Source organism: Chlamydotis macqueenii, chromosome 3 (genome assembly GCF_036417535.1).
Source record: "Chlamydotis macqueenii isolate bChlMac1 chromosome 3, bChlMac1.mat, whole genome shotgun sequence".
Taxonomy (NCBI): domain Eukaryota; kingdom Metazoa; phylum Chordata; class Aves; order Otidiformes; family Otididae; genus Chlamydotis; species Chlamydotis macqueenii.
The window spans coordinates 60,380,652-60,407,431 of NC_141558.1; the positions used below are offsets into that span (position 1 = coordinate 60,380,652).

The 26,780-nt window shown below is 43.4% G+C and overlaps 2 protein-coding genes across 9 annotated transcripts in view; one reads left to right on the forward strand and one right to left on the reverse strand.

Annotated features, from left to right (window-relative positions):
• MED23 (mediator complex subunit 23) overlaps positions 1–9,232 on the reverse strand; it is a 42,873-nt gene extending 33,641 nt beyond the window's left edge. For 3 of the 8 annotated variants that reach the window (XR_015257985.1, XM_086743315.1, XM_086743311.1), the window contains exons 1-8: positions 9,100–9,232; positions 4,832–4,863; positions 4,636–4,723; positions 3,756–3,880; positions 3,499–3,610; positions 2,148–2,246; positions 1,407–1,508; positions 378–447 (exon numbers count right to left, since the gene is read on the reverse strand). Coding sequence is in view for 7 of the 8 variants with exons in the window: in XM_086743315.1 (XP_086599441.1) it covers positions 378–447; positions 1,407–1,508; positions 2,148–2,246; positions 3,499–3,610; positions 3,756–3,880; positions 4,636–4,723; positions 4,832–4,863; positions 9,100–9,159 (688 nt within the window). In the remaining variant the exon portion in view is untranslated. Of the gene's footprint in view, positions 1–377; positions 448–1,406; positions 1,509–2,147; positions 2,247–3,498; positions 3,611–3,755; positions 3,881–4,635; positions 4,724–4,831; positions 4,889–8,692; positions 8,877–9,099 lie in introns of all 8 variants that reach the window. The other 5 variants (XM_086743316.1, XM_086743312.1, XM_086743313.1 and 2 more) reach the window with 5 other exon arrangements.
• Positions 9,233–16,376: 7,144 nt separating this feature from the next.
• ENPP3 (ectonucleotide pyrophosphatase/phosphodiesterase 3) overlaps positions 16,377–26,780 on the forward strand; it is a 47,014-nt gene continuing 36,610 nt past the window's right edge. Inside the window, exons 1-4 of the mRNA XM_086744840.1 lie at positions 16,377–16,767; positions 21,997–22,075; positions 25,291–25,413; positions 26,463–26,588. Coding sequence (XP_086600966.1) covers positions 16,651–16,767; positions 21,997–22,075; positions 25,291–25,413; positions 26,463–26,588 — 445 coding nt within the window. The 5' untranslated portion in view covers positions 16,377–16,650. The remainder of the gene's footprint in view (positions 16,768–21,996; positions 22,076–25,290; positions 25,414–26,462; positions 26,589–26,780) is intronic.

Consider the following 26,780-nt stretch of genomic DNA (forward strand, 5'->3'; position numbering starts at 1 on the left):
CAGTGGAAACTGAAGGCAGAAAACACTCAGTGGCTAACATACCAGTGGATCTGTATTAACTCAAAATCCTCAGGCACAGGAAACCTACAATTTTCTTAACATCTACTGTAGTCAGAAATGATATGGCCATATAACAAGTAGTACAATTCCACTACCAGCTTGCAGTAAAAAAATATTTTGATCTCATACGAATTTTCCCCTTCAAAGCAAAAGTGAAGAGAAGCAAGTCTGAGAGCAAACTGACAAGAGTAAAGATACCACATGAAACATAAGCTCTGAATCATTTTGCTTAGATCACTATATGCCCTAAAAGGCTACAAGAAACAAAATAGTTCAGAATAATTTCATTTAAGTCATTCATTAAATCATTCTCTTACCACAAATGGAATTTATTCTTGCTGTAGGTCTGAAGGTATCCACAAAATCTGATACTAAATTACCTAGTAACTGAGTGAGAAGAAGAGGGGAAAAAAAAGAAGTTAAGGGTTTAAGTTGCAGATACCAATAAGGAATATTTAAGTCTTAACAATAGTTTATACATTTAAATTAAATACACAGGAATCTACTAGACTCGATCAACTAGCTTCCTACACATTTCAAGAAGTCGGAGAAATCACCCAGAATCTAAAAGCACAGGAGGAAAAATGTGACCTTATAAAGAAGGGACAGGAAACACTCTTCTTATTTTGCACTCGAATTGGAGTTTATATAATAACTGTTTCTCCTATGCATACTATATTTTTTCAGTGCACACTATTTAGTAACAGATGATTTAAAACCTTTAGAATTTCTGTTCATAACAAATCTGTTTGCCTCTAAACAATTCCACAAAGACAAAGGATCTAGATTAGTACACTCTGAGTTAAATCTTAACTCAAAAGAAGTCAGTAACAGTTTTCCCATTAATTCAAGCAAGTCGGGATTTTATCCTTTTCCTGACACCTAACTATTTTAACAGAATACAAAATTAAAAACTGGATCAACGTTACATTCTTTTTGAAAACAATGACCACTTTCAATGCATGTGGCATAACTGAACTTAAATAAAGAAAGCACCAGTCACTTATTTAAAGCTATTTTTCTTGTCACGAAGCCATAGAGACAGCACAAACTGACACATAACCATGACCTACATTTCCACATGTACTCAACAAAACCAGCTCAGGGCTTCAAGAGTTTTGAATATCTTAGCTCAAAACTGTGTCACCAATTTCATGCAAGAACACAGGGAGCTGCTGCTGCAATCACATCAAGCCTGTATCTTAATTTACATACCTAAATACAGAGCTTACTGTTGCAAAGAAGATTTTAGATCTTCACTTAAACTTTGTTCTAAAAATACAAAAGTAATCTTGTTTTGTGTGGAACAAAACTCCAGATTTTATGATTTGATATCATATACTTACCCAATGGGGAAGTTTTCCTTCAGGATACAGTTTTCTGATTTCTGTAACTGCAAAGTAGGCAGGTAATAAACAGGCATTTCTTTCCAAAATGTAGGCTACCACCTATAAATAAAAAAAAAAATATATCAATGTAAAAGACTTTGGATAAAGTAAACAAAGGTGTAGTCTATCTACTAGTTTGAGGCAGCCCATGAAAACAGATACAAAAATTAAAATACTTTTTCTTAAGTTGCATTCTGATAGTACCCCATTAGATTAAAACCTGTCTCTAACTGTGTAAGTTCAATTGTTTAAGCCCAAGTAAAACTATATCACTATGTCTACTTACAAAGTATTGAAAACAATTACTGGTTTTATTCACTAAGAAAAAAAAAATCATCTAAATATTATCTCATACATCTTACCTTAGGCAAGTCAAACATTTTGCTCTTAGGCCTGACTCTCCTGTATGGATTGTAGTGCTTATCTACAATATCCCCCAAAAACTCTTTGTTTACTGTGTAAAATGGAACTACAATTAGAACACAAAGAGTAAGTCTTTGCTGTTGAATTGCACCAACTCTTAGAGAGCAATCCAAGCTCTTAGAAACTCATTAATAACAAAAGAATGAGGCCTATCTTCCTCTGTAGTGGCCACATATAAAATTTAGTTACATATATTTACACACATTATATACACAAATACTTGATATTTATATTTATATATATATATATAAAAAATAAGACATAAAACATAGTTACCTCTCTGGCTGCTAAAAGCTGCTGTACAACAGCTGAACTCACAGTGTTTGGAATTGTTAAGATTTTCTCCAGGATCACTTTCAACAGATCGCGTACACCCTGAAAGAGGGCACACAAAATTAATGTTCCCCATATTCTTTACTTCTGGCAGAAAGATTACACAATCAATATGGTCAGACAATATTTTCACTGGCAAACTAGCTGTTTGTTGCTAAGTATCAGAAGACAGCCTGCTACTGACAGTTTGAATGCTAATGACATTAGCAGTACAGAAGTGTTCCAGCAGTAGTAGCAGTGTTCCAGTGTAGAGCACTGGAACAGGTTGCCCAGAGAGGTGGTTGATGCCCCATTCCTGGACACATTCAAGGCCAGGCTGGATGAGGCTCTGAGCAACCTGATCTGGTTGGAGACGTCCCTGCTCCTTGCAGGGGGGCTGGACTACATGGCCTTTGAAGGTCCCTTCCAACCAAAACTATTCTATGATTCTATGATTTATTGTTCTTAATAAAACCGAAGCAGGATAATGAGAAAGAGAACAAATCAACTTCCCCCTACCCCTCCCTCTTCATGAACTTAACTTCATTTCAACTATCTCTACCCCACCCTGAGTAGCACAGAGAGGAAGAGGGAATGGGGCTTATGGTCAGTTCACCAGACAAAGGGGAAACTTCTAGCAGCTTCTTAAAGAAGCTGCCACCGTAGCCTCCCTCACTAAACAAAACCAACACATGACATTAAACTCCTTATGGAACTTCTCAATCTTAGGATACTCTAGATGAGAAAATAAGTGTTGAAATTTTGATGTGCATCCAGAGACATCCAACCCACAACGGCTTGCTCAGACTGACCAAAGTACAACGTTGTATTTTACGTTTTTTGCTCTAACATGTTCACCAATGCTGGTGAGGTGATTCCCTCAAGAGACACAGTTTCCTACTCCTTCTGTCAGAATTGTACCCACTCAAAGACTCAGTTTTCGGAACTTTTTCCTACATAGCAACGGGGGTCAGAGCAGATGCAAGAACTTCAGCCTTAATGCTTGATAGTATTACTTTTCCACGTGACCAGTTCTGCAATTGCATTAGGGTTACTTAGCTTGTAACTGAAAGAGGGATGGAAGGTGACTGTGTAATAGAGAAAAGTGTAGGGGGAGTTACATTGTCCATACAGAATTATCTATTAAGGTAAAGCTCAACTATGAAAAAGCATTAAAAGTGGTCTCATTGAATTCCTTTTTTCCTTTCATAATCAAAGCAGACTTAGGTCTTTGACATAAAATCACAAAAAAAAAAGCCAGAAAATAATGTGTCCTACCATGACAAAAGAAAGGGGTGGGGGGGGGGGGAGATACCTTGTAGTCTACACCTCCAATAATCTTCCGGATCAATTTAAATGTTAATGCCCACAACTGTGTCCTTTCCCATTCAAGCGTATCAGAGTTTATCAGAGATTCACAAACCATCCTAGCAGAAGGAGACAATGCAAGGATGAATGATACATAATAAGCACATGTTCTCCAGCAATAATTTTACAACGTCATTGTAAAATAACCTCCAATATTACAACTTCCATGTATCCTATTTATCAATCCGTTCCAACATAGCTTACCTGGGTGGCAAAAGTCCAGTTTCTACTGCCATTGCTAAACAGTCATAAAGAAAAGAAATTCTTTTAGGACTATGTTGGCTGTGAATGAATCTTACAATCCACTGGACGCACTGTTCATGGGATTCCTGAAAAAAACAGTAGAGGGGAGAAAGAATGTATTTACAGGTAGTGAAAGAAAGTAAAAAAAAAAAAAACTGTAAAATTACTATAGTGTTCTACTATGAAGCAATGAAACTAGCAGAAGAACAAGATCATAAATGGTAGAAGTTGTCCAGTTGTCCAACTTTTGAAGAAGTCCAATTGTCCAACAGCAGCTGTCCAGTTGTCCAGTACTGGAAACACCTCCTAGCTGAAACACTTATTTCTACAGTCAACTTTGTTCTTCACATGTAAGTTAGCACAGAATAGAATAAAACAGAACTGTTCTATATTATTCTTTCCTTTTTCACAGTTATAATCAAATTCAGTGAAAATAAAGATGACCAGGTCTCCAATTACAGAAGAGTGCCTAGAGGTATCTAACTTTCGAAAGATAATTTTTGAACACAACTATCTATTTTCTTCCTTTTTCTACCTATTCACTTCTACCAGAAATCTTGTAACAAACTACCTCTTTTTTGTTCATGTCTTTACTATTATACTTCCATTTGCTTATCTTTATTTGCACTGCACACCAACCTCTGCTGAACAACCATACAGCTTTGACATTTATAAGATGAATCTTTTTTCTTGCAAAGTCTTCCTATATCCTTTACTGTGCCATATCTGAAACCAGATCCTGAATGACTGGACACAGAACTTATAGCTTAAGTGTTTCTCTACTTTCGCTATATTAAAAAAAGTATATAAAATACACATAAGCAACAAATCAAATGTTAACCTGGGAAAGACTGCTCCAGAACTGTCTAAAAGCGCCCAGGCAGCTGATCAGTTTGGTTCTCTCATCTTCAGGAGTGTCCATAAACATACTAATGCAAATAAGAACATTAGTTATTAGTAGTATCCAACGAAAGAGCACAAGTAGAAAAATATATGTATACAGAAGTCTTGCACAAATAAACTAACATTACACTCACCCAGGAAAAGCTTCTTCAATTACTTCTGTCTTCTGTAAGAGAAAAAGCCCAAGTAAGCTATTGTGAAAAGGTTTTCTATGAATATCACACCACCAGGATAAAGCACAAATAACAAAAGTCATATTGTGGACTTGTGCAAAGCTTTTGACACTGTCCCGCATGACATCCTTCTCTCTAAACTAGAGAGACATGGGTTTGATGGACGGACCACTCGGTGGATAAGGAGTTGGCTGGATGGCCACACTCAGAGAGTGGTGGTCAATGGCTCAATGTCCATGTGGAGACCAGTCACGAGTGGCGTCCCTCAGGGGTCCGTGTTGGGCCCAGCCCTGTTCAACATCTTTGTTGGCGACATGGACAGTGGGATAGAGTGCACCCTCAGCAAGTTCGCTGATGACACCAAGTTGTGTGGTGCCGTCGACACGCTGGAAGGGAGGGATGCCATCCAGAGGGACCTTGACAGGCTGGAGAGGTGGGCCCGTGCCAACCTCATGAAGTTCAACCAGGCCAAGTGCAAGGTCCTGCATCTGGGTCATGGCAATCTCAGGCACAAATAAAGGCTGGGCGGGGAATGGATAGAGAGCAGCCCTGAGGAGAAGGACTTGGGAGTGCTGGTGGATGAGAAGCTCAACATGAGCAGGCAATGTGCCCTTGCTTGCAGCCCAGAAGGCCAACTGCATCCTGGGCTGCATCAAGAGGAGCATGGCCAGCAGGTCGAGGGAGGTGATTCTCCCCCTCTACTCTGCCCTGGTGAGACCCCACCTGGAGTACTGTGTCCAGTTCTGGAGCCCCCAACATAAGAAGGACATGGACCAGAGGAGGGCCACAAAGATGATAAAAGGGCTGGAGCACCTTTCCTATGAGGACAGGCTGAGAGAGTTGGGGCTGTTCAGCCTGGAGAAGAGGAGGCTCCAGGGAGACCTTATAGTGGTCTTCCAGTACCTCAAGGGGGCCTACAAGAAAGATGGGGAGAGGCTGTTCAGCAGGGCCTGTTGCGACAGGACAAGGAGTAATGGTTTTAAAATAGCGGGGGGTAGATTTAGATTGGAAATTAGGAAAAAATTTTTTACAATGTGAGTTATAGAACACTGGAACAGGTTGCCCAGAAAGGTGGTGGAAGCCCCATCCCTGGAAACGTTCAAGACCAGGCTGGATGAGGCTCTGAGCAACCTGATCTAGTCGGGGATGTCCCTGCTCCTTGCAGGGGGGTTGGACTAGATGATCTTTGAAGGTCCCTTCCAACCCTAACCATTCTATGATTCTATGTTATGGGACTGTATCAGAGACGGATGTATTTCTTCTGCTATGCTACTCTTTCAAAGTTGACATTGCTTTGTTTTAATATAAACAACATACCCTGTGGATCCAGATTAAAGCTCTTTGTTTTGTTTTTTTTTTTTCTTCTAAACACCTAGAGATTAATTTCCTTCCCAAAGTTGGAGAAACTGGTCGATTCTGTTATTACAGCTCTTTTTTCATACTTTGAAAAAATTATGATTTTTCAATCCCATTAAGTTTTTGTCCCACTTACATTCCATGACACTCAGTTACTCAAATCAATGACATACAGTTACTGTCTCACCTGCATTTAGATCCATTGCTTTTTAAATTCCTTTGGATGATTACATGGGCTTGTACTAGGTGAAAGACTATATATGAATATCCAATTTATCTCCTCTAAACCATTCCTTTTTTTTCTTTACTCTTTTTTTTAAACTCCATTTTCCTCAAAGGCTTCCATATAATTATTCTAATACATCAGCAAGGAGGTTCTGGAAAATACTATCCTACAACTTTTTTTAGCATCTATAAGAATTTCATATTATACTCAAATGTGATCTGTAACTGACCATTATATATTTTCATTTTTCTACTGTAGAAATATGTAGTAAAATAATCTTTCTGGAGATCCTTTTCAACCATACAGCCTAGAGCTGCCTGTCACTGCTACTCATAGCTTTCTGAAGAAGCAAAAGAGAAAACGACACTCATCTGTCCCGCACAGAAACTTTGGTAAGTTTTGCTGCTGTCCACCAAGTCAGTAATAGCAGCAGTGAAAGTAACAACTTGCTATTTTCTCAGTTGTGGCTTCAAAAATGCAATTAAATTTTGTAAGGGCCTTTTTTTTGTTGTGACAGAAAAATAACATTGCTCAAAAACGGTCAATATGACAACAGAGTAAAATCACAACGTTAAACATATGAAAATATAATCTGAATGCCACTGCCAACTAAAAAAATCAAGCAATTAATATGCTATGAGGACTTAACACCATTCAAGGAAATCTACATTGTGCATTTTATAACTCAAACTTCAAATGGAAAGAAAAACCCAACCTTCCCCCTACTGAAATCCATCATATGGATCTCATTTTCAATTACACTTCTCTTATGCCTACTATCCTTCCCAGTTCAGACAATCTGACCAGCCTCTTCTGTCCAAAACATCAGACAGGCTCCTATTCAGGACCTTGTCAACTACTGTCACCCCAGTGTTTCAGACCATGAAGTGCCCACATCTATCAAGAAGCTCATTCACTTGTGCTCTACAAAACAACGACCTAACGACCCAGTGACTTGGGTTTACACAGGGAAAGTCCTGTTTAACTAATTTGATATCCTTCTACAATACGGTCATCCACCTAGTGGATGAAGGGAAAGCTGTGGAGGTTGTTTTTGTGGATTTTAGTGAGGGTTTTGATACTGTCCCTCACAGGATCCTTCTGGACACATTATCCAGCTGTGGTATGAGTGGGTTCACAGTGCACTGGGTGAAGAACTGGCCGAAGGACAGAGCTCAAAGGGCTGTAATGAATGGAGCTACATCTGGCTGGCGACTGGTCATCAGCAATGCTCCTCAGGGTTCAATTCGAGGGCCAGTTCTGTTCAGCATGTTTAGCAACAATCTGGATGCAGGAGTTGAATGCACCATTAGCAAGTTTGCTGATGATACCAAATTGGGAGGTGATGCCTACTCTCTTGGGGGACAAGAGGCCTTGCAGAGGGACCTAGATAGACTGGAGCACTGGGCAATGATTAATGGGATGAAATTTAACAAGTCTAAAAGCTGGATTCTGCATCGAGGATGGATTAACAGGCACAGGAATAAACTGAGAAAGGAGTGGCTGGAGAGGAGCCATGCAGAAAGAGATCTGGGGGTGCTCGTTGGCAGCAGGAGCCAGCAGTGTGCCCTGGCAGCTAAGAGGGGAAATCCCATTCTGGGGTGCATGAAACACAGCGTAACCTTCCGGTCAAGAAGTGATTATCCCACTGTATTCAGCTTTGGTGCAGTCTCACCTTAAATGCTGTTTGCAGCTCTGGGTCTCACAACTTAAGAAGGATGGGAAGGTGTCCAGAGGAGGACAACACAGCTGGTGAAAGGGCTGGAAGGCACGGCCTGTGAGGAGCAACTGAGGACTTTGGGCTTGTCTAGTCTGGAGAGAAGGAGGCTGAGGGGCAACCTCACTGCGGCTTTCTAAGAAGGGGACGTGGAGAGGGAGGTGCTGATCTCTTCTCCCTGAAATCCACTGACAGGTTGTGTGAGAATGGTTCAAAGCTGCACCAGGGGAGGTTTAGACTTGGCATTAGGAAGCTTTTTCTTACCAAGAGGGTGGTCAAACACTGGAACAGGCTTCCTAGAGAGTTAGCCAATGCCCTGTGCCTGTCAATGTTTAAGAGGCATTTGGACAATGCCTTTAACAATGTACATCAGCTTTTGGTCAGCCCCAAATTGGTCAGGCAGTTGGACTAGATGATCGCTAGTGGTCCCTTCCAATTGAAATATTCTGTTCTATTCTAACAACCTACTGAACTATGTACGCTTCATGTTGCAGGTACCATTGTATTTCCAAAAATCACTCACATCATTCAGTTGCTCTGCTGAAACCAGGACAACGCTCAGTCCTTAAACAGACTCGGCAGAGGGAGGATTTTAGCTCTGAAAAAAATCACATTCCCCCACTCATCTCCCGGTTGCAGCTCGCGATGGGCCCGCCGGAGGCAACAGCACGAAATTCTGCCGAGAAGGACGGCGGTGTTTCACACCTCTGGGATTTCAATGCATGGAATGCGCCAGAAAAATAATTAAAAAAAAAACCTCTTTCTCCCCCGTTTTATCTTCTTCAGGATGCCCTCACTCCCACCCCCGGGGGAGCACACAGCGGGCTGCAGGGCTGCGGACAAGCCCCGGCCCGGGTCGGGCCTGGCCGGGCCCGGCCTGACCACAACGCTCCCCCCCGCCCCGCCCCCGCGCTGCGAGGTCGGACTCACCACCACCTCCTCGAAGATGCTCTGTAACTGCGTCTCCATGGGCACCATGGGGATGGCCATGGTGCTGGGCCGCGCCCCGCAGCCGAGCGGGGCCTTCTGTCAGGCGGAGACGGCGGCTCGGCGCCCACGCCCCCGCCGGAACCTCCGTTCCTCGTCCCGCCTTCCCCCCCTCCCCCCCGGAAGCGAATGCTCGGCCCGGCCGTTCCGGCAGCGCAGGGTTCCGGTCGGCAGCTGAAGCCTCTGCCGGCCCGGAGCGGCTGCGAGGCGGCGGGAGCGAAGCGGGCGCCGGGGGCCGAGGGAGGGAAAGCAGCAGCCATTAAAAATTTGGGAGTTAGTTGTTTGGTGGTTTGTTTGGGTTTTTTTTTTTTGACGAAATTATTTATTTAGGCTTTTTTGGGTTTTGAATATCTGTTCTTAGAATAATTTGGCAAAATACCTGCTCTGGTTCTTGCAGGAGGGGTCCCTTCGGTTCTTCTGGGCCTGGAGTTTTCTGTAATTACTGTAGAGTTAGACCCGTAAAAAGTCACGAAGACAGAACAAACTGAAAGTTCATTTATCTGAAAACGTCTGAGAATAGATATATCTGCAGTGGCTTTTAGATTAAAAATACATGTAAAATGCCAAATCGAGTCAGCTTTAAATTTTTTTTTGGCTCTTTGATGCTGACGCTGTATTTTCTGAGCTGCCTGTGGCTGCTTGGCTGTGAACCTAAATTCAGAATAGTGCCGCTACCCAGGTGCAAACCTGTGTCTAGAGTATCCCCAATTCTGGCTGATAGATGAAGACCTCAGAGCAGTGAGAAATTAATGTTTCTAGGCTTGGGGCTGAGCGGAATATTACAGGGTGTACCCATGGGGGAAAAGCTCACCTGGAACTGGATAGAGGATTATTTGTTCTAAGTGTAAACAGCTTTTCTCTGAACAGGCCCAGAAGAATAGATAACATGAGCAATAAGAAATGTTATAAATAAATTTTAAAAGTACTCCAGGAAATTGTGCCATGAGGGGCAGCAGGACTTGCACGGCTAGCGGAGATAGGTGCTGTAGCCAACAGGCAGTAGTACACGTGATTGAAGTCGACACGTTCTTGTCAGTAATGGGAAATACCTGGTTGGAAAACAAGTAATGCATACCTGTATATTATTTACCTACATGTACATGTAATGAATTGTAATTGGAAAAAGAGAGAATGTAATTGAAGATCCCTTTGTACTTGCTTGTGGTGTTTTTCTTATAATCGAGTTGCCCCTGGTCTTAACACAAAGCTATTTATTCTGTAAGAAATGCTTACAGCATACCCCTCACTGTGAGCTTATTTAAAACATCGAGTGTCAGTACTTGCCCACCCTGGGCAGACTGGATTGTATTTCATCAAACTGGCAACACCCAGGATAGGTGTCTACTCTAACTCTGTGCCAAGCTCCTAATCTGTTCCCACAGTGACCCGTAACAGGACTGGAAATGGAGCCCCGAAGTGGTTGTTTCACTTACCATTATGTTTTATCTTTATCTTGAGGACTATTCTTACTTTTATCTGCTTTAGGGCTTGGTCACACTCACAGGCTAACGCTGTTCCTAACTATGCTGTGGGCTCCAGACCTTGATCGAACCAAGCCACAATCTGTCCACGACTTTGTGCCTAATACAGCTTTATCTTGATTTTAGATCATTAACCAACATTCATTCTAAACTGTACTTACCATGCCAGTCCTGAATCTAACTGACTACTTTTTTTAGACAAACTTGGTCTAACCTTAACTAGAGTCCTGGTCCACAACTTGGCCCAAATGCTCTACCCAATTTTGAGTTTTAAAACTGGACCGCGTGATAGCCTTGAGCCCCCTAAGAAGTCCCAACAGTGACAGTGATTTATTTCCTACAATAACCCCTCATCTAACCAGATTTCATTTTAACAAAACTGAACTACGTATCATCCTACCTTTGGGAGAGAATTTGGTCATTGGGGTGGAGCTGAGGGCCAGGGGTGCCATAGCAGGTCAGGCCCAAGCAATGGGCATCCTGCTTTGCCTAAGGGAACCAAATATCCAAAAGGAGGAACAGTATGGATCTTATCCGCAGGGATTGCACCCAGGTGTCTCTGCCAAGGCACAAAGTCCTGTCGGACACTGTGTGTTAGGTAACACAGAGCCACAAACATCACCAAACAAGGAAGAAGAACAGCATTTGCATGAGGAAGAAACAACCCTCTTCATCCAGAGACAGAAAAGGAAATGCTCTTTTCATAGTGACTGTCAATGTCACAGAATCACAGAATCACAGAATGGTTAGGGTTGGAAGGGACCCTCAAGGGTCATCTCGTCCAAACCCCCTGCAAAGAGCAGGGACATCTCAAACTAGATCAGGTTGCTTAGAGCCCCATACAATGTCATGTTACTCTGGCAGAAAAAAAACCTTCATCAAAATGACCGTTTTCCCTCTCATTTATGAGAGAAATGGTTAAGCTTTGAGTTTTTTTTTTTCCTAAGTTGGTGCCATTTGTTTTAGAAGATGGATGACAAATGAGTATGAAGGTGTCTTTTAATTGATTATATGTAAGGCCTACCTAGTTCTTAATGACCTTAGAGGTCTTTCAGATGCTTTATATTAGTAGCTTAAAATGACAGGAATTGTAGTGAAAATTGCAAGCAGCTACACCACAATTCTGTTAAGAAATGTCTCTCCCTATTTCCCCAAGGTGCTTGCTTGTTAACATATGTACGGCAGAAATGTCCTGCCTGTGTTCTTCAAAACCATCTTTGTGTTTCGGGAAGTGCCAGATTAACTAAGGACTGCAATTTGACTATAGAGGAATGGGTTCGTCTGTACCCTAGCCCTGCATTTGTATAGTGTTGGACTGTATGCAGGGTAGTCACTTACATTTACAATTCAGTAACCAAGAATGGAAAGGATAATTGATGATTATTTCATTATTCCCTTTGTTTTCTTAAGCATTGATCAATTGATCATATGGATTGCTTCTTTTATGTGGATTGCCTTTTGGAAGGGATGAAAAAAAATATTTTTAAACATGTAAGTCCTTTGATCTTTAAGCAGAAAAGGCTTGGTTCTTGGACAACTGTAATGAAGATTTATATTCTTATTTTATCAGTGAGAAATTTCATAGAAATTAATCCCATGGGCACTAATGTGTGTGAGATCAGAGCAATGATTAGGTAAAAGTAGCAAAGTCAAATATATAAGATCACATCCTGTTCCATTTGCTAAATTATTTTCTTTGATATCAATAGAAGCAGAAATTCACTCTGAGTGCCTACACTGATGATTCTCATTCTCAAAGGTCAAATTTGCTACTTCTGTGCATTTATGCATTGGTTTTGGCTGGGATAGAGTTAATTTTCTTTATAGTAGCTTGTACAGTGCTGTGTTTTGGATTTGTGATGGAAAACAGCATTGATAACACTCTCCTGGTTTAGCTGTTTCTGAGCAGCGCTTATATAGCCTCAAGACCTTCTCTGCAAGCAGACTGGGGCTGCAAAAGAGGTTGGGAGGGGGCACAGCTGACCCAGGGGTTATCCCACACCATATGATGTCATGCTTAGCATATAAAGCTGGAAGAAGAAGAATGAAGTGAGAGGATGTTCAGAGTGATGGCATTTTGTCTTCCCAAGTAACGGTTACGCATAATGGAGCTCTGCTTTCCTGGAGATAGCTGAACACCTGCCTGCTAAAGGGAAGTGTCATAGTTTAGCCCCACTCAGGACCAAGCTACACAGTCTCTCTCTCTCACTTCCCCCTCAACCTCCAGTGGGACGGACAGAAGAATTGGTAAAAAAAAGCCAGCAAGACTAAGATGAAACAAAACAAAACCAAAACAAAAAAAAATAAATTAAGTGAGATATCAGAAGAAAACAAAACAGAGATGGAAAACAAATACAGTACAATAGTTCACAACAAATCCCAATACCCAGTTTTCTCCCAAGTAGCAGCAGGCTCCTTTTAGCACCCTCCTCACTTATATACTGAGCATGATGTCACATGGAATGGAAGAGCCCTTTGGCCAATTTAGGCAAACTATCCCAGCTGTTGGCTAATTAGTAACCTATCCCAGCTGGGTGCCCCAGCCATAGGAGCCACCAGCTCCATTTCTCCTCTCAGCTCTGGTCAATGTTAACTCTATCCCAGCCAGAATCAGCACAGGAAGTAGTGATGAATTCCTTGTTTTTACTTGCACACACAGCTTTGCTTTACCTATAAAATGGTCTTTATCTCAACTCACGTGTTTTCTCACTTTTACCTGGCCAATTCTCTCCCCCATCCTACGAAGCAGGGAGTGAGCAGGGGCTGTGTGGGGCTGAGCTGCCTACTGGGGTTAACCCACAAGAGGGCTTTTTGGCACCCAGCACAGGGCCAGAGGGGTTCAAGATAAAAACAGATTTGATTGGGATGTGCTAGACCAGATTTATAGCTGCTACAGCTGTTTAGCTATTAACTGGCAGGCTCCTGTGCTCGCCATGGGACTTGCTTGCTTTGCTATGTATTAGAGACGCTAGTGATTGTGCCCCTGTACTTGGCGCTGGTGAGGCTGCGCCTCAAATACTGTGTTCAGTTTTGGGCCCCTCACTACAAGAAAGACATTGAGGTGCTGGAGCATGTCCAGAGGAGGGCAATGAAGCTGGTGAAGGGTCTAGAGAACAAGTCTTGTGAGATGTGGCTGAGGGAACTGAGATTGTTTAGTCTGGAGGGAAAAAAAAGGAGGCTCAGGGGAGACCTTATTGCTCTCTACAACTACCTGAAAGGAGGTTGTAGGGAGGTGGGTGTTGGTCTCTTCTCTCAAACAATAGGACAAGAAGAAATAGGACAAGAAGAAACATCCTCAAGTTGCACCAGAGGATGTTTAGATTGGATATTAGGAAAAATTTCTTCACCAAAAGGTTTGTTAAGCATTGGAACAGGCTGCCAAGGGAAGTGGTGGAGTCACCATCCCTGGAGGTATTTAAAAGATGTGTAGATGTGGTGCTTAGGGACATGGTTTAGTGGTGGACTTGGCTTTGCTAGGTTTACAGTTGAACTCAGTGATCTTAAAGGTCTTTTCCAACCTGAATTATTCTATTATTCAGGAGCGTACCTGCTCCACTGAGGACATACCCGTAGCCACAGACCCTTTGGGGTGCTCCAGCATGGAGTTCCTCACAGGTCACAGTCCTGTCAACTGGAGTTCAGACTGTGGTTACAGCATGCCTACTACAGCAGAACAGAAACAGCAGCAATGCCCTGGCCATATGCCAGCCCAGGCACGTGGCCAGTGCTGTTATCAAAATGTTCCCAGGCACAGCAAAGTAGGATGATAAACACTACAGCAAATAGCAGCCAATCTGATAGACAGCAAAGCAAGCAAGTCCCGAGCACAGGAGCCTGCCAGTTAATAGCTAAACAGCTGTAGCAGCTATAAATCTGGTCTAGCACATTCCAATCAAATCTGTTTTTATCTTGAACCCCTCTGGCCCTGTGCTGGGTGCCAAAAAGCCCTCTTGTGGGTTAACCCCAGTAGGCAGCTCAGCTCCACACAGCTCCTGCTCACTGCTTGCCTCGTAGGATGGGGGAGAGAACCAGAGAGGTAAGAGTGAGAAAACACGTGAGTTGAGATAAAGACCATTTTATAGGTAAAGCAAAGCTGTGTGTGCAAGTAAAAACAAGGAATTCATCACTACTTCCCATTGGCAGGCAGGTGTTCAGCCACTTCCAGAAAAGCAGGGCTCTGTCACACCTAACGGTTACTTGGGAAGACAAAACGCCATAACTCTGAACATCCCCCTTCCTCATAACAGTTGTTCTCTAGACCCTTCACCAGCTTCGTTGCCTTCTTTGGATGCACTCCAGCACCTCAATGTCCTTCTTGTAGTGAGGGGCGCAAAACTGAACACAGTATTTGAGGTGCGGCCTCGCCAGTGCCAAGTACAGGGGAACAATCACTTCCCTTGTTCGGCTGGCCACGCTATTTCTGATAAAAGCCAGGATGCTATTTGCCTTCTTGGCCACCTGGGCACACTGCTGGCTCATATTCAGTCGGCTGTTGACCAATACCCCCAGATCCTTTTCTACCAGGCAACTTTCCAGCCAAGGAAAGGGACTGTGGATAAGTCCATACCAGAGCATGGGCAAGGAGAGGAGTTCATTGCAATATTAAAACTTACAGCCTGGTTCAAAGGGACCACATGTGGAGATCGTAATGGATGTAATTATATGTCCCTGCTCCTTGCAGGGGGGTTGGACTAGATGACCTTTGAAGGTCCCTTCCAACCCTAAAAAAAAAAAACCACAAACTTTAAATTGTTGTAATTCGTCATTTGAGTTGCGCGTTATAAGGAAGTACTACAGCAGGAACGACCTGGGCAGAGGACAAGCCTCACAAGAAGCCCTGCAAGTGTGACCCAGCCTGAATAGGGTTTGGCAGGGAGTAACTGCACACAACACACTGCCTTTCCTGCCCTGAGCAACCACTGTAAGAGATGGAACCCTGGTCGTGGAAGAACAGACCTCAATGGATATTTTATGGACATTTTACAGGGGTGGCCCACAGACTAAGGGAATTACATCTGTCTGTGTATCAAAGGATGGGCGAGGGGGGTAGGGAGTGATTAATGGAGATGTATTGAATAATGTGGGACCTGAGCATGATACAAATGCTATAGAATAAGGGGCAGAGATTGTACTGGTTTGGGCTGGGATGGCATTATTTTTCTTCATACCAGCTCTTATAGTACTATTTTTTTATTTGGTTTTATAATTATAAATATTACAAATTTATGTATTATAAACTACAGCTCATGCAGTGCTCACCTTTAGAATCAGATCAACGTTTGAATAGTTACACTTGCATAGCCCTAGTAGGCTCTGAAGGTACATTTTCATAACAAACAATCCTTCCATTAACTACCAAATTCAAAATAGATTTCAAATTGTATTTAAACACAACCTTTTTATTTTCTATTGAATTTGATTTGGCTGTATACTGTTTGTTTTTAATGAATACATCTATCATTACTGAATAGGCATTAACAAGCTGAAAGAACTATGTGACAAAGATGGATTGAAGGTAAACGGGAGGAATCCTCTGGTGCTAAATAAGGGAAAGGATCTGAAAACAGGTGTGACTCAGAGCAGGAGTTAAACTCTGTGCTTTCATAGTGGTTTTGTTTAATATATTTAACACTTTCTTTGAAGATAACTATTACTCTGGGTGATAAGCTTTTAACGAAATAGCTGAGTACTTGAATTTGTGTCATTTTTGCATTTTATTGCTTAGCTTAGTATTAGTCCTAATCTCCAGTTAAGAGTTGACCTAATGCTGTCCTTACCTTGAAATGTGACAGACAGGTTCCTTCTACACAGATAATGCTTTTCAGCCTTTGACCGTTCTGAGTCGTTTTCCTGCTTACTCTGGCTTCCTGCAAACTTATCACTGATGAAAAGCTAGGATCTCATTAAAAACCTGTGAACAAAGTACATACCCACTTGAAGCAGGAGCAGCTAACCCAGCCAGGGAGGCTGAGAAGCACAGCATACACGCAGCTGAGAGGCAGATCTCAGCAAAATGGAGCTTCAGGATGAAATCCTCGAGCATCAGATCAGACATTTGGATGAGGTGTCTTTAAAACCAACAGAGTATGTGAAGAAAAAAAAACTCCTGAAATACAAAGTCGTCTGTGCTGTAAGTAGGTGCTGTTCTTCGGGGCTACTAGTTTAACAATTCTCAAATCTGCAGAATTTTTGTAAGTTTTATTGTTTTAATGTAATCATTCAGGGTAGCTTAGTAATTGGTGCTTAAAGTTTTACAGCATGAATGCACTAACTTCACTGGCAGATTTCTGAAGTTCTTCTGGTACTTACCAAGCGAACTTTTTTTTTTTTTCTGGCAGTTAACTGCACTTTTTGTTTTACTACAATAACTTTTACGCAGCAAAGACAATGCTTCAATTTCATACATTTGTTTAAAACAGATGCATGTGTGGCCAAAGCAGCCGCAATTCCTTTTTGCTTACTTTTTTTATCTTTAGATTTGTCATTAACAAAACAGAACATGTAAGCAAGGCATGGGAAAAGACTAATGAAATGTTTCATGCGGCATTGTCAGTCCCATTTCTCAAATATCGTGTCAGTTCTTTCCCTCTTCCCCAGGGCTTTAAGAGTCACGCAGCTGCCTTGTAAATAAAAATGTGCAGGGTTTTTGTTATGTTTTTAAAACCTTTTGTTGTAGTCAATACACAGTTCTAAGCTTCTGTTGGTGACCACAAAAGAAACAAACATTAAATACATATGTGTACTCACAAATAGTAGTCACACTGTCTAAGAAGTCCTCCAGAGAACAAAGCATATGCATTAAGAATGACTCTTTTTTTTACAAATAAGCAGCCGTAGTCCTGAATTTAGACATAGAAGTTAGCTGTGGAAAGTCTGAGGGTTTGAATAGGTGCTAGCAATGTTATTTCACCTTATGGATGAGTGTCCCAAAATCAAGTGTCTTTGTGTAAATGCTATAATAAATGCAGCATCTCATCTATATACCTGCTATGCGTTTTTGGTTTTTACTTCAGCTCTCTCATTGTTTGCAGCAGTGGGAATGGTTTACTGCTGTAATAGCTGAACTTTCACTTTAGTATCATCTATTTATTTCAGTTACAAATGTGAGTTTTAAGGAAAATGGAGGGTAAAACCATAGTGAACTTTAAGGTAAAGAGCGCAGGCTGTGGTGATTGCGCTGATCTGTACTCAGTGAAACAAGAGCTGTTACATTACGCTGGCGGTGTTATCCTCCCTGCTCAGAAAGAGTGGCCACTCTTCTAACCCAGATGTGTCCCCTGGTTCTCTGTCCTTGATGACTGAATTTAGGATTAAACTGCTGCCTTCATGCCTGCGGTCTCTCTTCGAGGGACTTCAACATTTCTGCCACTTTGGGCAATCTTTCCAAACACGCTTGTCCCATCTCTCTCTCTTAGCCAGTTCTCTTGCCAATTCCATTTCTATTCCCACTTTTAGGGTATTTCTCCTGTGCAAAAAAAACCAGAGAGTGAGCAGCAGGAAGAAAGTAAAGGTGGGAGAGAGGAAGTGTGAAGGAAGTGGCTTTGGTGTTGCTTGGGAAAAAAAAATCAGTGACAGGCTGGAGAGGGTGGGCAGCAAGGGAGAAAGAGGAAATTCTCGAGCATGGTCTCAGGGAGCATAGCAGCAGGAGGAGAAAGTGTGGGGTCTGGAAGGAGCTGCTGCAACTGTGTCTGTCCAGAGGAAGAGGTATGTGCTGCTCCAGACCCACGGTTAGATCTCCTAATTGCCTCTGTTAGAGGGCTAGTCAGAGTGTGCCACATTCCTGACTTTCTGGCTTGCATACCTGGAACTTCCTGGTCTATGGGAAGGAATAATGTGCACTTAAATTGTGTCCTGGCATGGAGCTGGTCCATGGCCAAAGTGTACACACGCACCTGAGAACTAGCAGGCCTTCTTGATGCCACACTTCTGCCCAGCACCTGCAAGGCAGGATGGGCAGTAACAGAGAGCATAGGGTGTTTTTGTGAGCAGGGATGGGCGAAAAGTAACAAGACGGCATATATGCACTTGGTTATATCCTACCCACACATATAGTTTTTCTCAGCTCCTTATAATTGTTGTAGTCTCAGTTAAGAGGCTCCATTACAGTAATTGTACATTGCAGGCGATAGAGGAGCCGACAAGGAGGGGTGCCATGCTCGACCTTGTGCTCACCAACAGGGAGGGGCTGGTGGGGGATGTGAAACTGAAGGACAGCCTTGGCTGCAGCGACCATGACATGGTGGAGTTCAAGATCCACGGGGCAGCAAGGAAACTACATGGCAAGCTCTCTGCCCTAGACTTCAGGAAGGCGGACTTCGGCCTCTTCAGGGACCTGATGGGCCAAGTGACCTGGGAGGCGGCCCTGGAGGGAAGAGGGGCCCAGGAAAGTTGGTCCATATTCAAGGAGCACCTCCTCCAAGCTCAGCAGAGGTGCATCCCAATGAAGAACAAGTCGGGCAAAAAGGCCAGGAGGCCGACGTGGATGAGCAAGGTGCTCCTGGACCAACTGAAAGTGAAAAAGGAAGCCTATAGAGGGTGGAAGTAGGGACAGGTAGCCTGGGAGGACTACAAAGAGGCTGCGTGAGTGGCCAGGGATAAGGTAAGGAAGGCCAAAGCCCTGGCAGAACTGAGGGATATAAAATGTAACAGGAAGAGCTTTTATAGGTACATAGGGGACAAAAGAAAGTCCAGGGAAAATGTAGGCCCCCTCCAGAAGGGAACTGGTGTCCTGGTTACCCAGGACATGGAGAAGGCTGAGGTTCTCAATGACTTTTTTGCCTCAGTCTTCACCGACAAGAGTTCCTGTCCCACCGCCCAAGCTGTAGAAGGTGCAAGCAGGGACTGCGAGAATGAAGAACTGCCCATTGTACTCGAAGAGCAGGTTCGGGATCATCTGAGGAACCTGAAGGTGCACAAGTCCATGGGTCCTGATGAGATCCATCCGCGGGTCCTGAGGGAACTGGCGGATGAAGTTGCCAAGCCACTGGCTATCGTATTTGAGAAGTCGTGGCGGTCTGGTGAGGTCCCCGATGACTGGAAGAGAGGGAACATAACCCCAATTTTTAAAAAGGGGAGTAAGGAAGACCCAGGTAACTACAGGCCGGTCAGCCTCACCTCTGTGCCTGGCAAGGTCATGGAGCAGATTCTCCTGGAAACCATGCTAAGGCACATGGAGAGCAAGGAGGTGGTTGGTGACAGCCAACATGGCTGCACCAAGGGCAGATCGTGCCTGACCAATTTGGTGGCCTTCTGTGACGGGGTGACGGCATCGGTGGACAAAGGACAAGCAACAGACATCATCTACCTAGACTTGTGCAAAGCTTTTGACACTGTCCCGCACGACATCCTTCTCCCTAAACTAGAGAGACATGGGTTTGATGGACGGACCACTCGGTGGATAAGGAGTTGGCTGGATGGCCACACTCAGAGAGTGGTGGCCAATGGCTCAATGTCCATGTGGAGACCGGTCACGAGTGGCATCCCTCAGGGGTCCGTGTTGGGCCCAGCCCTGTTCAACATCTTTGTCAGCGACATGGACAGTGAGATAGAGTGCACCCTCAGCAAGTTCGCCGACGACACCAAGTTGTGTGGTGCCGTCGACACGCTGGAAGGGAGGGATGCCATCCAGAGGGACCTTTACAGGCTGGAGAGGTGGGCCCGTGCCAACCTCATGAAGTTCAACCAGGCCAAGTGCAAGGTCCTGCACCTGGGTCATGGCAATCCCAGGCACAATACAGGCTGGGCGGAGAATGGATTGAGAGCAGCCCTGAGGAGAAGGACCTGGGAGTGCTGGTGGACGAGAAGCTTAACATGAGCAGGCAATGTGCCCTTGCGGCCCAGAAGGCCAACTGCATCCTGGGCTGCATCAAGAGAAGCATGGCCAGCAGGTCGAGGGAGGTGATTCTCCCCCTCTACTCTGCCCTGGTGAGACCCCACCTGGAGTACTGTGTCCAGTTCTGGAGCCCCCAACACAAGAAGGACATGGACCAGTTGGAGAAGGTCCAGAGGAGGGCCACAAAGATGATAAAAGGGCTGGAGCACCTTTCCTATGAGGACAGGCTGAGAGAGTTGGGGCTGTTCAGCCTGGAGAAGAGGAGGCTCCGCGGAGACCTGATAGCAGTCTTCCAGTACCTCAAGGGGGCCTACAAGAAAGATGGGGAAAGGCTGTTCAGCAGGGCCTGTTGCAATAGGACGAGAGGTAATGGTTTTAAAATAGAGGGGGGTAGATTTAGATTAGAAATTAGGAAAAAAAATTTTTACGATGCGAGTTATAGAACACTGGAACAGGTTGCCCAGAAAGGTGGTGGAGGCCCCATCTCTGGAAACGTTCAAGGCCAGGCTGGATGAGGCTCTGAGCAACCTGACCTAGTCAGGGATGTCCCTGCTCCTTGCAGGGGGGTTGGACTAGATGACCTTTGAAGGTCCCTTCCAACCCTAACCATTCTATGATTCTATGATTCTATGATTCTAATACCAAGTATGACGGTAAGCGTCTCCTATTTCTACTTTATTTTGAATCTTAGTATGTGCCAATGCTGAGTGGATCCTGGAAATGTCAGGAGATAAAAGAAGGCTCTGAGGCAAAAATGGGAAGTAAACTGGGCTGGTTTATCCTGATTTTCTGTGATACTCATTTTCTTTCCCATCGTTGCCTTAGTGAAGTGGAAAGTCCATATACTATTAAATACTCGAAGAGGGTTGTCACTTTTCACTTTGCCTTTCAACCAAGAGACATCATCATTCATCTTGAGTGCCTGTTAAGCTGATAGACATCTCCTCAGCTCTTCCCTAATCTCCCAAATGTTATGCTGCTTTTTGTCATGAGGTTTCCTTGAGCTGTTTGTCTCTTTCCAATTTCTTCTAACCTCACTAATGGGGTGATTTATTATGAGAAATTGCCATGTGGAGGAAAATTTGACACTTGCAGCCTCCATCCAGCTGAGTCTCTTAAGAAATCTCTGTGGACGTTTCAGGAAAATACAGAAGCTAAATAAAAGCGATTTCCTTCTCTTTACACGGATTAAAAATTTGCAAAACAGGTAAATATGTTGGTTACTTCCTTCTGTGTCTTTTCCCCAGCAAAGACTTCCCCAATTACAACATGGGACTGGCCATAGGTTGAAAGTGTGGTATTAAGGCGTTGGCTTGTAAGCATGCTGTTCACAAGATTATCATTCTTGGGCCTCTCCTATCTTCAGGCTCTCAATGTCTCCGATTTTTTTGATTAACAAGTTCAGAGAAATGATTACTTCATAAGAAATCATACACCCATAGACATAATAATTGCACAGTTAATTTCTAATAAACATAACAGTTTATCACAATTGTGGACTTTAATTTCCCTGTGTCTATGTCACAGGTTCTGCTGTGCACTTTGGTGGTTGTTTCCCTGGGCCTAGGTTTAGGACTAGGCCTGAAGCGTGGAGACCAGGAGCAAGGTATGTTTATGATACATAATTACCACTACTGCTGAAGGTCGATCTGGTAAAGTCCTTCAGCAGAGGCTCTTTTAAAGCATAGCGTAAATGCTCTGCAAACACTTACCACTTGTGAAAATAAAGTTCTTGCATTTTTCAAGTTGGATTGTATAAAAACTGTACACGCACAATCTGTACTTGAAAAACCTATCCTAAACCACTGAGTGCCTTGCTTCTCTTTCTAGAAGTGTTAAACCTATTTCACAAAGGTTTGGAAATGTTATTTTAATAATACTTCTAGGAAATTTGAGATATGAGTTATCTTATTACATATAATATCTTGCAATTATTTAAGCAATATGTTTTGTAGAAGAGATATCATTGGACCATCTTTGGGACTCATGTTTTGGGTACCTTTGGCATAGTTCAGGTGGCTAATGTTAAAACAGATTACGAATTTTCTCTGAAAACTTTAATTTCTGTAAAGCTATGGTAAAAAGGGGATAATGCTTTGATTTGGTGGCATGTTATTTTTTGGTTAGAAAAACAAAGTAGCATTTTGATGTCAGGAGGTCAAGCCAGATGAGAACAAACACGTCACATGGTGAATTAAATAAAACACTTCCTTTAGAATCAAAACAAATAGTAATCTCATACTGGAGAAGGTCAAGGAAGCACAGTATCTTTCTCATTCCTGATCAACACATATTTGACTTGTTTACTTAGTTATTAATCAAGTCTTAGCTCCTTCTGACATCTTTCAATACCATGGGCCTAGCAAATAGGATGAGATGGAACTGTAATTGCTTTTCGATGACATGTATGTTCTGTTACATGTATGTTCTATTACAAATTTCTGTGTAAGATATGTAGATACCCAGAGCTTTAGTCTTCACTGACGTTTACCTGAGGAACTTGGTCATAGTTGTAATAAGGGAAAGATGGTACCAAATCAGCATGTTAGCATTTTTGGTGCCTCTGACTGCAGGTGTTACAGAACAACCCTAAACAGGGACTGACTAATTTTATTTGCTACTTTGGCAACCAGAACTACCTGGGAAGGACAATTAGCAACACATGATATTACACTGTGGAGTGGGAGGGGAAGTCTCAGCCCTGAGCAGCATGTGTCTTTGTGGAGTTGCATTGGCTATGAGGGCAGTGGGAAAGACTGTTGGGGTTCAGGAGCAAAGGGAGTTGTGGTGGAGATGGGTGCTGGGGGCTTGTGATCTCAGAGGGAGAAGGAGCTTGGAAAGGAGTCAGGAGGACCTGTCATTCTGTATGTTTAAAAATTGGCACAGAGTTTACATTTGATGATAGTACCATTGATTCTGTTTATATGCTCAAGGTAAATTTCCTTGTACCTCCTGTAATTGTGGTGACTATTAAAAAAAAAAAAGTTAATTAAATGCTAAATTCCTGACCCTGCATAGTTATGTAAATATTGTAAAGAAATTAGAAACATAGGTTGCAAATTATAAGGGGTACGAACAGTCCTATTACAAACAGAGGAAAAGGTTTATATTTTTTCTGGCTTAGACTCACCATGCTGTATTCTATATAATTTTAAATCAGGTAGATTGTCTGAGCAACTTTGAGTTGTACAAAAGCCAATGAATAGAGGAAAAATTAAATGAAATATTCTAAACTTCAGACAAAAAAGCACAGAAAAAACTATTTACATATTTGTGTACATGTGTGAAAAATCATAGCTCTTTCTTGACAGAACAGACTCCAGTCATAAAACACTTTACCTTCAATTACTTCTTTCCATCTCTACTTTTGACAGATCTATTTATGTTCATCACATATATTGTTTGTTATTCTAATTATTTGCAAAGTTTTCTTGCATTGAACAGTAGTTGTTGATGTAAGCACTTAAAGCTCAAGGTACAACATGAGAATTTTCCACATATGAAACAAGCTGGCTGGCTTGAAAAAAAAATCATTTTAGCTCCACATGGTTTCTACAGAGTGGATATTAAAGCCTGAATTTTGTAGGCAGTGCACCCTGCAAAAGCATGAACCTTTTGGCAATTATAATAGGATTGCACCAGCAAATCTCAATAGTTATACCTATCACAGTGTAAGTGGACAAGAACTGGAAATGCAAGTACTCAGAATGGCTCAAGCAGTATTTCTGCAGTACAGAGAACGCAGACACAAGGCTTGCCCTGGCTAGTGTGAAGCTGTGGGCGACATTTGGAGATTTGGGGTTGTCCTCAGCTGTCCTTGGGAGAGCCAGAGCTCTCCCTTCTCCCTGCATGAACGTGGCAGAGCTGAAGTGACGAACTGCATGTCTGCACTTCCAACACGAAGCCCCTCATTTGGACCCTTTTCTTTCTTTCCATCAAAACAACCAACCCTGCGGATTTTTAAGGGATGTTGTAACAATTAAGTGAGAGAGGTATGGTCAGAGTCCTGAGTGCACTGATAAGCTTTACAGGCCCTCCCCAGGCCCCTGGGGCTGGCCCCACCCTGCCCTCAGCCGTGGACCCCATTTCAGCCCCGCAGTGCCATCAGCCCCTGCCTCAGTGAAACTGCAGCAGGGCTGCTCTCCAGCTGCTGGCAACTTTGCCTTGCACAGCCATGGGCCGTGCTGAGCCAGGCCCACTCACAGGCCAACAGCCTGGCCTTGGCCTGTTCCTATCCCCAGGGAGGTGCCCAATGCCTGGGGTGGGCTGCCTTGGTGCCCCTCCAGCTGTCCTGCTCTTGTCCGGGGCGATGGGACAGGCCCTGGCTGCCAGGCCCTCCATAGCTGGCTCCGGGGATCCCCCATGGCTCTGGGTGCCTGCCCCTGAGGGCGCCCCCATCCCACACAGCTCCCTGGCAGGTACATTAGGGAAGACCCAATGTGGGAGTTGCTCTTCTTCTTGCATCCCAGAGCCAGAAATGAGTAGGGGGAACACCAGTTTCTCCCTTCTCATGCTAGGAGGGTGGAACAGGTGGGCATTGTCTCCTGGGGTGACCTGCTACAGAAGCAGCCTGGCCACAGGCTCTGGGCAAGCATGGCTGAAACAGCCACCAGGACCCTTGATGTCCAGAGGACTTCCTACAGCTTTCGTTCTGCCTTGCTGACCCTTGTCCTAATGACCGCATTGGAATATGACTCGGGAAACGGATTTGGGAAATTATTCAGCAGATTTCTCCCCACAGCCTGTATTTGTGATCCATTTAACTGACCCGTCTGGAACAGGGTTATCTGAGCACTCAGAATCGCTGCCTTCTCCTTACAGTCAGCTGCAGGCACAAGTGCAATGAGCTGCGCAGGAAGGAGGTGCCCGGCTGCCGGTGCGACAGCGGCTGCAAGGAGCGTCAGGATTGCTGCTGGGACTATGAGGACACCTGCTTGGAGCCAAGTATGTTCCGTTACAGGCAGTGCACACCATTTTTCACTTTATTTTGTGTTTGTTTTTTTCACGTTCAGTAATAGGAAAAGGATAAATTCTCTTATTTATGCAGATATATGGAAGTTTTATCACATCCCTCAGGGAGGGAAGGATGTGGTGGTGTTGAGTTGCTGCTGCACTCACATGGCTAGAGAGCCAAAACTTGGTGACTTGGCATGACACAAAATCTCCCTGCATCTTTCTCAAGTCAGATCCCTGTATTTTTGTCCCCCAGGGATAACCAAAGCATTTGCAGGGCGTGTTGCTCAGCCCAGATAAAGCTGTGGATGACTGTGAGTGGAAATTGTAGGTTATCTTTCACCGGGGCCCTGAAATGATGCCACTGTGCTGGCACCTCTTGCGCTTTCAAAAATGAACGAGTGTTTCCCGACCAGGTGCACTCTCAGCCTCATGCAGCCCTCAGCAGGGGCCTGGGGTCAGAGGAGTGCACTCATCTGCCAGGGGACCAGCCTGGCTCTGCATCGAGGCCAGATTCCTCTCTAGTTACTCTCTCTGCTCTCCTGGCAGCTGCTCGGATGTTTCTTCATCCTTATCGCTTTTTCTGCCCTCTTCAGCCCTTACTTCTCATGTTTTGCTATCTGCTGGGAATGACGTGAAAGAGCAGGAAAAAGATCAGTTTCCCTCTCTTTCTCTTCTGTAGGAGAAATTTGGGTTTGATTGGGTTTTTTTTAGATCTTCCTGGAAGGGGGGAAGGCATTGAACAGGGTGACTTTGGGGACATATTTGTAAAATAAATTATTCTATGACTCTTTGCTACTGTTCAATGGCCGCAGAAATAGGCTTTATGTGTTAAACAAAATCTTGAATTTTCCTTTCAGATAAAACTTCTAAAGCAAGCCAAGCAGGACATATAAATTAGTTTAACAAAAACTGTGGTGTTGTTTTTTTTTTCCTATACCTGTTTAGGGGATTTCCACACAAAGGAAATTAGAGACACACAAAGGAGTTTAGATAAGGTTCTCTGAACTGAATCATAATATTTTTCTTCCAATTTTCAGCCCGATCTTGGAGGTGCACTAATTTCCGTTGTGGTGAGACACGGATACCTGGAAGTTACTGTTCTTGTTCTGATGACTGCTTGCAGAAAAAAGACTGTTGTGTGAACTACAACAGTGTTTGCAAAGGTAAATCAAAAGTTAAAAAGATTTATATATAAATTGTCCTGTGAAATAAATAGATGGGGCATGGCAAACATGGCAAATATAAAGGTAGATGCATTTGCTTCTCAATATTAAAGTCTTACAGTGACCTTTCAGAAAATGAAAAGCTTTTTTGTAGTTTTAACTGGGAAAAATATGATTTCTGGAGAACAATGT